At 42.9% G+C, this 11,611-nt stretch overlaps 1 protein-coding gene across 1 annotated transcript in view; it reads left to right on the top strand.

Annotated features, from left to right (window-relative positions):
- CMIP (c-Maf inducing protein) overlaps nt 1-11,172 on the top strand; it is a 67,211-nt gene extending 56,039 nt beyond the window's left edge. The window contains exons 14-20 of the mRNA XM_009890382.1: nt 1,796-1,912; nt 3,383-3,523; nt 4,487-4,534; nt 5,289-5,435; nt 6,946-7,051; nt 8,180-8,250; nt 10,809-11,172. Of these exons, the coding sequence (XP_009888684.1) occupies nt 1,796-1,912; nt 3,383-3,523; nt 4,487-4,534; nt 5,289-5,435; nt 6,946-7,051; nt 8,180-8,250; nt 10,809-10,862 (684 nt within the window). The 3' untranslated portion in view covers nt 10,863-11,172. The remainder of the gene's footprint in view (nt 1-1,795; nt 1,913-3,382; nt 3,524-4,486; nt 4,535-5,288; nt 5,436-6,945; nt 7,052-8,179; nt 8,251-10,808) is intronic.
- Nucleotides 11,173-11,611: the final 439 nt, after the last annotated feature.

The raw sequence follows: 11,611 nt of genomic DNA, 5'->3' as shown, positions 1-11,611 counted from the left end.
GGCTGTTGGGTATAGAGTGAAATGACTTGCAGGGGGATCTATGCTTTCGTGCATCTCCCACAAGCTGTACATTTTGGGACATAAAGAACATGCATGTCTGTCCATATTCTTAACGTAAATTCAGATGGATCAGATACCTTTGAACCAGGTAATGGACAATGACTGTTCACAAAAGGTTTCATCCCTCTTCACTGATTCTGTGTCTCTTATGTTTGAAAAGAAAATTTCTTCAGAACTGTATCATTTCTCCCGAGAGCTTTTGTGGTCCAAGATATTTATAAGCATCAGGAGATGGTGTGCATGAGAAAGCACAATGCTAACACACATTAACATGCAGTACTCTGTGCCCTTTGCAAGGATGTTGATAAATACTTAAAGAGCTGCTAACGACTAACCATAAAGTTTGAAAACCATGCTGTTCTGAGATGGACCATACATTAGCGTTAGTGTTAGTATTTTCCGTCGCTCAAGAAAACCTCCAAAAAAGCTTAATGATAACTGCATGAAATGAAATCCTTTTTGGCTTGAAGCTTACTGTTAAGCTGATGGATACTTGAGAAAAAAAGAGATTTTGTGTTTTTTCTAAAGGCCTTGCTGGTAATGAAGCCACGAGAAAGAAGAATTGTGTGATAGCACATGATCCGCATAGAATTGATGCCATCATGGTGTGGCTGCCATATTTTCAGCAGTATTGATCATAGTCCAGGCAATACCAGGAACTAGGGGGACCACAGAATATATTTACAAGCTTATTGTAGAGTAGTACTGATGTTGAGTCTACATAATGGAGCTGTTACTGCTCCAAGTCATTGGAAACTACAGATTCTCACACAGCGCTCTGCCAGCATGCTGGTGAATCAGTGGTCTGGGCCATAAAATAAGACTTTCAGCTAGGAACCCACAATTCTCTGCAGCTAATCTCTGGGCTTGTAAAAGGGAAAGAATATTGCCGACTTGTTTTGTGAGAAGAAACTCATATTTGATTCGTACAAGTGGCTTTGCATTTCTGCCATAGGTGTTACTATGTGGTATCATCTGATGCTTTCTGGAGCTAGGAGAGAGTCTGCAGGACACTTTGGTCAGCTAGTGGACTCGGAGTCTTACTCAAGCAGCGTTATCAGCATTTCTTTCCTTTCAGGGAAAACTGAGCAAAGGGAAAAGCAAGATAATGACCCAAAAGCCTGAAAGCATATGAAGTCATCTCTGACTTAAGACTTTGGACTGATGGATTTTCTTAAGGCACTCCTTCCTTTCCTAGTTAGCTCCTGTCTGTTCATTCCGTAGAGGTGATTTTGTCTGTCACCACCCCGTAACCAAGACTAGTGTTCAGCCAGCAGATTGCCAGCACCACTGCCTTTTACCTAGACATGCAGCCCACGCAACCCTTGCTCACCAGCTGGCATTTCCAGAGAAACTGAACTGCAAACAGATGCGAAAGCAAAATCTCCTGTGGTTCCCCTGGGGCTGGGTTCATCATGTTACTACGGATAGGGGCAATTGCACAGCTGCTCTGATATTTCCTGGGGAGCCTATATCAGGCCTCTGGGCTGTCAGCTGAGCTCCTTTATGGAGGAAAACTACCCACTCCCTCAGATCTCACTAGGTATCACCTCTTTCAAAAAGTCACTTCCAATCGGCAATAAAGCTGTTGAGAGACTGCAACCATAATCGTAATCCTTTTCTTTAGGTTTGTTGCAAATACTTGTATTTGTTTGACTGCATAACAATGTCCCTTCCAGAGGTACATGTGTTTCTTAGGCTTACACCTCTAATTTTAACTCTGTTTCTCAAATAGGTTCATATTTTAATGGGATCCTGCTATAAAACAAAGAAGTTCCTGCTTTCACTGGCTGAAAATAAATTAGGACCTTGCATGCTACTGGCTTTGAGGGGTAACCAGACGATGGTAGAGGTAAGCCCTAAACATACGTAGTCATATAGGTTTACGAGCAGTATTCAGATTTGGTTTCACACTGCCTTTCCCAGAATTGGATCTAGTGGAACCAGAGAAGCTGAGTTCAGGTTTGTGTTGTATCAAACACCAGCAGTGGGCAGTTGTGTTTTTCTTGATTAAGTGGAATGGAATATTGTTGTTCAGCAGATATGTGTGTGAATTACACGAAAGGTGAGTGCAAGAATTTTTGGAGAAAGAAACAGTTTGCTATAATTCAGTTGGAGAGGCTTATATGGGTAATAAATGGCCATGATGGTGTAGGCTGTGTTGAGGGATCAGAATTCAGAACCATAAGGTTTTTCCATGATTAAATGCCTGATACTTCTGTTGCCACCGTCAAAATGAGCAGTGCACAAGAACTGCATTTACAAAACCTGATTTACTTCCATTAATGCACTTTTTTTTTTGTGCTTATGATTGGTTATTTTTGTTACACTAATAGTTTATACGTATTTTTGGGGGTTTCTTTAGAGAAGTTTCTTGAGAAATGTCATCATGTATTTTAAATGAAAATAGACGGTGATTAAATAGGTGGAAGGAGTTATCGTTTTTCATTCACTTAGATCTGTGCATGCTAATTTAATCCAGTAAATAAAAGAGTGTGCTGCATGAATTTGAATATAATGTTGCTTGATTTTTTTCATTAAAAATAATTAAAATTATGGAGAGAATAAAAACTTGCATTTTAATTGCAATGGCACGATAAGCAGATGAAAAGGAAAGGCAGTACAGAGGGGGCAGCTTGTGTCCTAATCCCACGTCACCCACTGGAACCATCCCTTGATGTCTAAGTTGCTCCTGGCAGACCCTTGCTCAGGGGCGAGTCAGGGGTGTTCTCTATGAGATGGAAGGTGTCCTGGCCACAGCAGCGAGCTCCTGGCATCGTCTTCCCTCAGAGCCTCTCTGGCCTTTTCCCATCCTGCCTCATAGACTGGATACACTCCACATGCATTCTGCTCGCACAGAAACCTCAGCACTTAGGGACAGAAAATCCAGCACTTAGGGAACTGCTTGGCTCTACTGCTCATGTGTAATGTCCAAAGTCTGCCAATCTGCCGTCTAGCCGGTGTACCTGGGAAATACTGGATCGATTGTACCTGTTCTGAAGAGGGCTGTGGCATGAAGCCATCTTCCAGGACTGATGCGAAGTAATTGCACCTCTCAGTCAGAAGGAATGAGCGCTAATGGAAGACAGGATAGATAGACTGACTTTCAGAGATTAAAGTTCATTCTTTATGAATAAAAAATCGGTTTCTTGTGTTGGAAGGTCAGTAAATGTTGCTAAGATCCTCTAATCTAGCCTACATAATGCATACTCTAAAAACTTACCCAGTAATTTAAACTAGCATTGCCCAGTGCAATTAAGATATTTGGAAGAAATTGAATGTAAGCACTGCAGTGACCACTCTTCTTTCATTCTGCTGCTAGATTTTGTGTTTGATGCTGGAATACAACATCATCGATAATAATGACACCCAGCTCCAGATCATCTCTACCCTGGAAAGCACAGACGTGGGAAAGAGAATGTATGAACAGCTGTGTGACAGGCAGAGGGAGTTAAAAGAGCTGGTATGTCGCCCTGCATGCAGTATTGCCATAGCACATTGTGGTCTGTACTCTCCAGAAATGGAGGTACAAAAGAAAGACAAGCAGGGTGTGAAATTCCCAGTTAACAACAGGATGGGAACAGTATTTGGAGGATTTTACTGTGAATATATATACTGTGTGATATTTACTGATGTGTCTAATCCCATACTATGTTTATGAATGATATTCAATAGCCTGTTTAGAATCTATGTGAAAGAATAAAGGTGAAGCCCTGCTGTCTTAAGATCTTACAAGTCAGCTTGTCAAATTCTGCCACCTTTTGACATAGGAGTAGCAAATGGTTCTAGCACTGCCCAGCATTTTTTAATGCTTTGACATTCACAACATTTCACTGAGTTGGTCTTTAGGTTTAGTTCTCAGAGCTAGCGCCTATGAGAAAAGAGTTTTTTCCTGATTTTAAAGACAGGATCTACAGACTGGAGATAGATCTGCTCTCATTAGCACTTTTTCACCTGTGCAAATATACCCAGAGTCTTCCTCTTCCCCTTTTCACGTTTATATTTGTCTTCCTTAACCCCTGCTCCCAGCCTGAAAAGTACATGCCTTCTTTGAAGTCGGACAAATGGTTTTATCAGCTGCGCAGTCTCGCCCCCTTTCCTATCTTAGTCCAGCATTTTAAGGCTGTTTCCTTTAAAGTGAAAGTAACCAAATAATGGCAGGCTGAATCAGGCAAAATGCTGACCCATGGCACGAAGACCACTAGCTGCGGTTAGTGCATGTCCCCTGGGTAGCAACAGGCCTGCATCTGGCACACTCTGAAAAAAAAAACCTGTCAGTGCAGAAAAAGCAGGGAAGAGGTAGAAGGGCTGGCAGGGAGCTTTGAAATTGGAGCAGGGTTTGCTCTAGTCAAGAGCTTGCTGTACTTCAGTTGGTCTGAAATATAGAATGGCAACTTGTTTGACCAAAATATCTTCTCTCTTCCAGCAAAGAAAAGGTGGTCCCACAAGGTTAACACTGCCATCCAAATCCACAGTAAGTTAATCATGTCAATAGAAAAGCAAGCTTTATCTTTCCATATTTAAACACTTGATTCATGTTTGCTATGTGGCACAGCGGTTTTGGTCAGTCAAGAGGGGAGCCATTCCACTTGCTTTGTCAATACAACTGGTGTTTACACAAGTAAGGGCACATTTCTGCTCTTGGGTCTGCGCAGCAGTTGCCAACACCAGTACAAGCATCAGACCGTCAGACTTACACTGGTGCGCAGATTTGGAATTTACAGTCGGATCTAATGGTAGATCTGGGGACAGAATTTTGCATTAAAGTTGTGGATCTTGGACATGAAAGTCTGAAAGAGACCCATCGCTGTTGCAGTTAAGCCTGGTGTAAACCCAGGCTAACTTCACTGAGGCCAGGTGACGGTCCTGAACACAGTTTGGATCTAGAACTTTCAGTGAAATCTTCATTAAGTTAAAAGACCCTTCTTCGACGTTTGTTCTGACACTGAAGTCTTCGTGTCTCGTAAGGATATACATGCAAAGAAAAAAAAAAAATCTTTGTCCTAATGTCTGGATACATTTTTCCCAGGGTGTGTGAAGCAACGCTGCCACAAGAGCCCAGCTGCTTGCCAAACAAACAGAAACTTCTCTGTGTGGTTGTCTGTTACTGTAAACAAGTGGTATAATTGTGCAACTCTTGCTGGTTAACAGTATCAGTGACACCACTGCAGACGACTGCAGGCTGAGGAGTCAATAATCTCACTTATCAATCTGTTGTTTGCTTTCAGGATGCGGACCTGGCCCGCTTGCTAAGCTCGGGATCTTTTGGAAATTTGGAAAACCTCAGCCTGGCCTTCACCAATGTGACAAGTGCTTGTGCTGAGCACCTCATCAAACTGCCTTCACTCAAGCAGCTGAACCTGTGGTCAACTCAGGTAAGTGCTTTGCAGACTGAAACTCGGAGCAGGAACCAATGCTGACTAATTCTGAGATTTCACATGACGTCAGCACGAGAAGAGCGTGTGAAGAGGCTTGCTTAGAATGAGTTTGTCCTCATGCTATTTTTACAGGGCCTTTCTATGGTCTAGCTCATCTTGGAGGCTGATTTTTCTTTCTTTTTTCCTTTAATTTTTAAAATTTTATTTTATTCTTAATTATAAAAGGGTTGCTGCTGTCTTGGGTTGAATGTTCCAGTTAGGCGTTGTTGGTACTGGGTGCTTTACAGTACATATGCTGCTGTTCATCTGAGAAGTGGTTATGCTTTCACCTGTTTAGGATGAAAAAAATGATGCTGTGCAGCTCATCTGGTCAAGCAAAAGACAGAGTCTGTACAGTGTAGGCAGTGAATTGCCCTGAATGCTGATCAACCAGAATTTCTTTAAAAACAACAGCAACGAAAAAAACTCAAATAATGAATAAATAGAAGGGAAACTATAATGAGAGTGTGGTTATTCTGTAAGCAAAAAGAGGCCAAGTTAACTGAATAAATTATTCAGCTGTTAATTGAAAGAGCTTTTAAAATTAAATTTTTCTTCTACATTTCCCTGCTGGTTTTGGTCTCTGAGGTTCTCCAACTGAATAGGTTTTCCCCATTTTCCGTTAGCACCTATTTGTCATGTTTGCTAAAAATGTGTTTACGCTCAGTGCAGCCACAAAAAGCAGCATTTTTTTCACTCAAATGTCATGTAAATATCTTGTTTTGTTTTCCTAACTACTTTTCTATCCCAGAAATTTCATCTTTTTGTGGGGGGACATGAAGTAGAATCTGATTGCTTGCTTGTTTTAAGACTGTCTCGTATCTCCTCCAGATTTGTTCTAACAATGTAACTTTTGGATTTGAAAACTTTGATGCGTATTGCTCAAAATTAGTTTCATTTCACTGGACTAAGAGCCTGCTTTTTGTATATATATATTTTTTGTATAGTAAAAAAAATGGAATCCAAACTTCTTTTTTATTTTGTGATATCCTGGTTTCCATTAATCTAGAATTTAGAAACAGCAGAAATGAAGTGGGTCAACAGAACAATTACCAATCAATAGTACATTGTTCTTGAGACCAAAATAGCTAATTAATACCACTTGCATTATGCTTTTTTTGGTGTGTGATGTGGTTGGGAACTGGCTGAGACTGCCACAACCATCTTGTATAGCCTGGGTGGGAGTTTCTCTCTCATACAAAGTCCAGACTTCAAAGACACCATTCAAATTAAACGATGGCCTGCGGTTAAGTGCGCACAAGTCACTAAATTCTTCTGTTCCCCGTCTGCAAAATAGGCATAAAAGTATTTGCTTTCTCTCCTATCATTTGAGATTGCGGTAAACAATCCGAGCGTGGCTTTGAGAGCTCATCTGCAAACCTTGCTTTAACGTGCCCTGTTTGCACTGAGGTACCTGCACATGGCGTTCGTGCATTATTTGAAAACAATTTTTCTTGCGCCCCCACAGTTCGGAGACGCAGGGTTGCGGCTTCTGTCTGAACACCTCACGATGCTGCAAGTGCTCAACCTGTGCGAGACTCCTGTCACGGATGCTGGGCTGCTGGCACTTAGTTGTAAGTGACCAAAATAAGCTACGGAGGAAAATTATGTGGGTTTGGAGGAATTCACGTGGGTTCAGACAGAAGATTGATTTCTTGGCTGCCACAGCACAGCTTCTGCAGGGATTTAGGACAGGCTGTGGTTGTGTTTGGGTTTAAACTTCCCTTCTCCCTGCCCACTCCAGTGGCCGTTCAGCAGATGGTGATCTGAGCCTGACAACACTGCGTGGCCTCATGTGGGCTTTGTCGCAGACCATACTCTAGCTCTTCCCTCTGACTTTACTGATGGCACTTGTCTTGCTCTCACGTGGTGGCCTGTGGCGCTGGGACTTCCCGGCTTTATTCACGTGCCCCTCTGTGGGTGTCCCCTCTGGGTGGGAGTCTGACCTTGTGGCGCGGGAGGGGAAGATTGCAAAGCCATGTAGCAACTTACTAGGCAGTTTAGCAACCACGCACAGCAGGTTTCGTGCCCTCTCTGGTATTTTTTGTTCCTTCTTTTTTTGAGGAGGTGAAACTCTCACTATTCTTAATTTAAATAGGGCAAGGCAGAGTGGGGCCATCTAAGCAGCGTTCAGGATTCCCCTGTGTACTGAGAGCTGCTCAACGTGCCAAAATGAGACCCTTTCCTACATCCAACAGTGTATTATAAACCTCTTTTAAAGGTTTAAAGGGCTCCTTTAATAGGCTTGATCCTACACAGACATGCCAGACAGGCCAGTAGTTATGGCTCATCTTAGGAAACTATTCTGCTAAGTACTGCAGCCTAAAATGGAAATGGGGGGGAGGGAGGGGAGAGGGAGGACTGCTAGATCAGCATGGCCCCTGCGTGTACCGGGCAGAGCACTGAGAACGGGCACTATTCAGAATAATGTGCAGGAAACTGATTATGAGAAGTTGCTCGAACTCCTTTGAAGTCAGCGGACTTCAGCATATGCTTAATGGCCCTTCCTAAATAGGGACTTTTTCCTGGATGAGGGCCCAAACAGCTGTTTATCCATTTGTACTTCTATATTTTACACTATTCAGCTTTTTCCTGAGAGTGCTGTACATAGTCGTGTCTTGTTTATGCTTTGGCCTACTGTAAGCCTGATATTTTAGGAAAATGCAGCATGATCATAAATATCTGTGTGTTTTTTCTTTTAGCCATGAAGAGCCTGTGTAGTTTAAATATGAACAGCACCAAACTTTCAGCAGATACCTACGAAGATCTCAAGGTATTTCTGAATTGCATCCACTAAAGATGAGAAGTAGCTGGCCCAGGAGAACTCGCAGATTTAGCAAGTACATGGTGGTAGCGCCTTAGTGCAGAGAGAACTGGCCCCATGGAGTGGGTAGCCTGAAAGACATCTGAAGAGGGCAAAGTGGATTGTTCTGTGGGAGATAATGACCTGAAAACATCATTCTGAGGCTGCTGGCTTTGATGGACTCAGGAAACATGTAATATGCTGAATGGACGAGTATGAGATGGAATCAGAAACTGAATCTTTCTCTCAGTGCTGTCAATGGTAAAGGTTTCATAAATAGGAGCATATTGCTTGTTTCCAAAGAGGATGCACGGGCAGGTAAAATGTAGTGCACACCTCCAAAGCCATGTGCGGTACTGTTAACAGGACGAAAAGTAACGTGGGTGAACAGCATTACGGAGCTTTGATTCAGAATCCAAAGGGAGAATTAAGAGCATTGAGGAAGGTGCAAGTTTATCTTGACACCTCTGGGACTGGAACTGGGCTCTAAACAGAAAAATCCCCACAAATGCTCAGTTCCCGAGTTTGACACGTACGATGTCTGGTGCTACCATTTGTACTGTGAATTTACAACCGCTTTGGCAAAATGGTGTAAAGAACTAGAATGTACCTGTAGGAGGGGAACAGCCCCAGGTGGTTTCAGACAAAGACTGCCTGAGATGCCATGGCTTTCATGACGTCACGTGGACTTTATCTTCACTTGCGTGAGTCGAATTTCCCAAAGTCTTACCTAATAAACCCAAGTACTCAACGTGAAACTCCACGTTATGTTTTCTTGTGTGTTGGAACCTTAGATTGTGCCAGGTTTGTTCAAAAAGGTCACAACCTTGGGTTGAGTTTCGAACTTGAGGCGAGTCCTGAAACTGCTCTGCTTTCAAAATTCACTGCAGACATGTATCTTCGGTTCTGGTTGTGGAGCCAGGGCTCCCCCAGGGACTCAGTTGCAGTGCTGCTAGCATGAATTTTTCAAGATCAAGTTTTCAAAACTTGTGTCACAATTGTATATGCAAAGAAGTCGTCCTTGGAATTAACAGCTGGCTTGCAGATGGGTTCACACAATGGAGCGTGTATCAGACCCCAAGCACTTACAGACAATCAAGGTCAACGCTGTGTTTGGCCCAGGGCTCTGAAATCGAGTCTATTGAAAAGCTCCTCCGGTCCTACCCCTGCTTCGGAGCCCCTTTGCCACCAACTTCAGACCGAAACTCATATTTTCCTATCCGGTTCCCTCTGCTCTGGTATTGCTTTAACAGTCCTTAGCAGCAACACAAGAAAGTGACTTGCCAGGGCAAACAGCGAAACGGGCTGTGAGCAAAGTCCTGATGATTGCAGAGAATTAAAAAAGCTGAGAAAACAGGCATGCGTCACTTTTTCCCTTCTCACCTCTTTCATTGAGATTTATCTTAGTAGGCTTTTTTTTTTTGAGAGAGTTCTGTGTGTGTTCAAAGGGAGGGCAATAGTTTCTTTCCCTGGGGCGCATGGTTGTAGGTCTGCTGAGAACAGCTCAGACTTCAAAGAATGCATTTTTGATACAAATCTAGCCGCCTTCTCCCCTCGGTCTGTGAGAGCATTTGGGGCGCAAGCCAGTGATGACATTTCCTCTCTGCTCCATCCCCCGCCCCACTAAACACGCTTGCACACACAGAGACACCCACATATGTACCAGGCAGGCTGAACCAGACAATAAATAAACACCCACTACTGAAGTCATTATTGCCTAACTGAAAAATTATTTGCTGGCAGTGTCTGTAGGATTATGACTAGCTCTTATCAAAATATGCGTGCACATAAATCAAGGAGTGAGGTAATAATGACTCTTAGAAACTTCCAACTCCTCAATTATACCCCAGCCTAATTAAATGTGTTTATTTGTTTTGAGAGAATTAGCCATGCAATTATGGTCAGAGAGCATGGAAATGGGATCGACAGGTAGGAACAGTGCAAACAGCCCATGCCCATCTGCCCGGCGCGGGGTAATTCAGGAACGATGTGTCCAAATGCGGTGGAGTTAGGGAAAGGAGACCGCAGAGACACCAAAAGTTGCTAACACACTCCAAATTTTTTTAATACACGGAGGGAAAAATCAAGCAATGACGTAGCGTGGAGGCTGAAGAAGGCACCTGTGGATGGCTGCTGCAGTTCGAGTCCCCTGCCTTCATGGCTGCAGTTTGACAAACAAATTCTGCTACGCGTTTGTATGAAAAATAAAGATGGGGGCCTGATCTGGACCTGATGGCTGGTGCGTGGGCTTTACCAGAGCTTCTCGGTGTTGCTGCAGGTGTGACTTAGTCCTGTGTGTCTGTAAAGGCTCAGCGTCACGTTCCTTCATTAACACCTGTATGCTTCAGCTCACCGCTGAGCTCCGCACCGTGCCTCTGCAGGGTTGAGGTCGTAGAGCATTTTCCTGCACTTTGTGGCCGATAGATCAATCCTCTCCGTTTGCTGACCGTACAGATTTGACGGGAAGGTTTTTCCTGAGAACTGAACACGTGTCATTAATTCTGACCTTTTCCTCCCCTCCCGCACAGGCTAAACTACCCAATCTGAAAGAAGTGGACGTCCGCTACACCGAAGCGTGGTGAACTCTCCCTGCCTCCGACTCTTCTCTTTTTGCTTCTCACGAGAAGGAAAAGATTTTTAAAACAAACAGAGAAAAAAACAAACCGGAAAATAACTTTTGGCTAATACCTGTAGAGCAGTGAGTCCTGGGACTTGGTGGTAGGAGTCGTGGTTGTGGGGTAGAGGAGTGGCGTTGTGTGTGTCGGGGGGGGACGGGGCAAGCCTGGACCCGGCCAGATTCTTTCAGCTTTGTGATTTCAGAATCAACGTAATTTAAATTGAAAAGGAAAAAAAAAAAAAAAAAAAAAAAAAAAAAAAAAAAAAAAAAAAAAAAAAAAAGATATATTCGTCATTATTTACCTGGGTTTCCTTGGCTGGCACCCATCCAGTCAGAACTCCTCTTTCACTGGTTTTGCTCCAGAAAATCAAACTTTCAAAAATCTCAAGAGAAGAAAACCAAAACCATTATGATTTTCACCTCCCCCCCCGTGTCCTTGCAGTTGTTATGCAAAGTAATTTTGTTGTACATAAGATTTACATAATGCACCTATTTAAGAAAATGGTTCACAAATAACAGGTCTGGGACCTGTCTTTTATTTATGAATTGTTAATTCTTTTACCCTTTTTTTGCGTATAGTACTGTATAAACTAGTTTGCTGTCTTGTTATTATTATTTTTTTTAAAGGAAATGTCCTCCTTGAAGAATTGCCTTTTAGTAACGCATACTGTATTATACTCCCTCTCTGTCACAACATTCATCGCGTTGTCTTTT

This window comes from Charadrius vociferus, unplaced genomic scaffold (assembly GCF_000708025.1).
Source record: "Charadrius vociferus isolate BGI_N301 unplaced genomic scaffold, ASM70802v2 scaffold498, whole genome shotgun sequence".
Classification (NCBI taxonomy): Eukaryota; Metazoa; Chordata; class Aves; order Charadriiformes; family Charadriidae; genus Charadrius; species Charadrius vociferus.
Note: the sequence above shows the minus strand (reverse complement) of the source record. Positions and strands in the feature narration are given on the sequence as shown.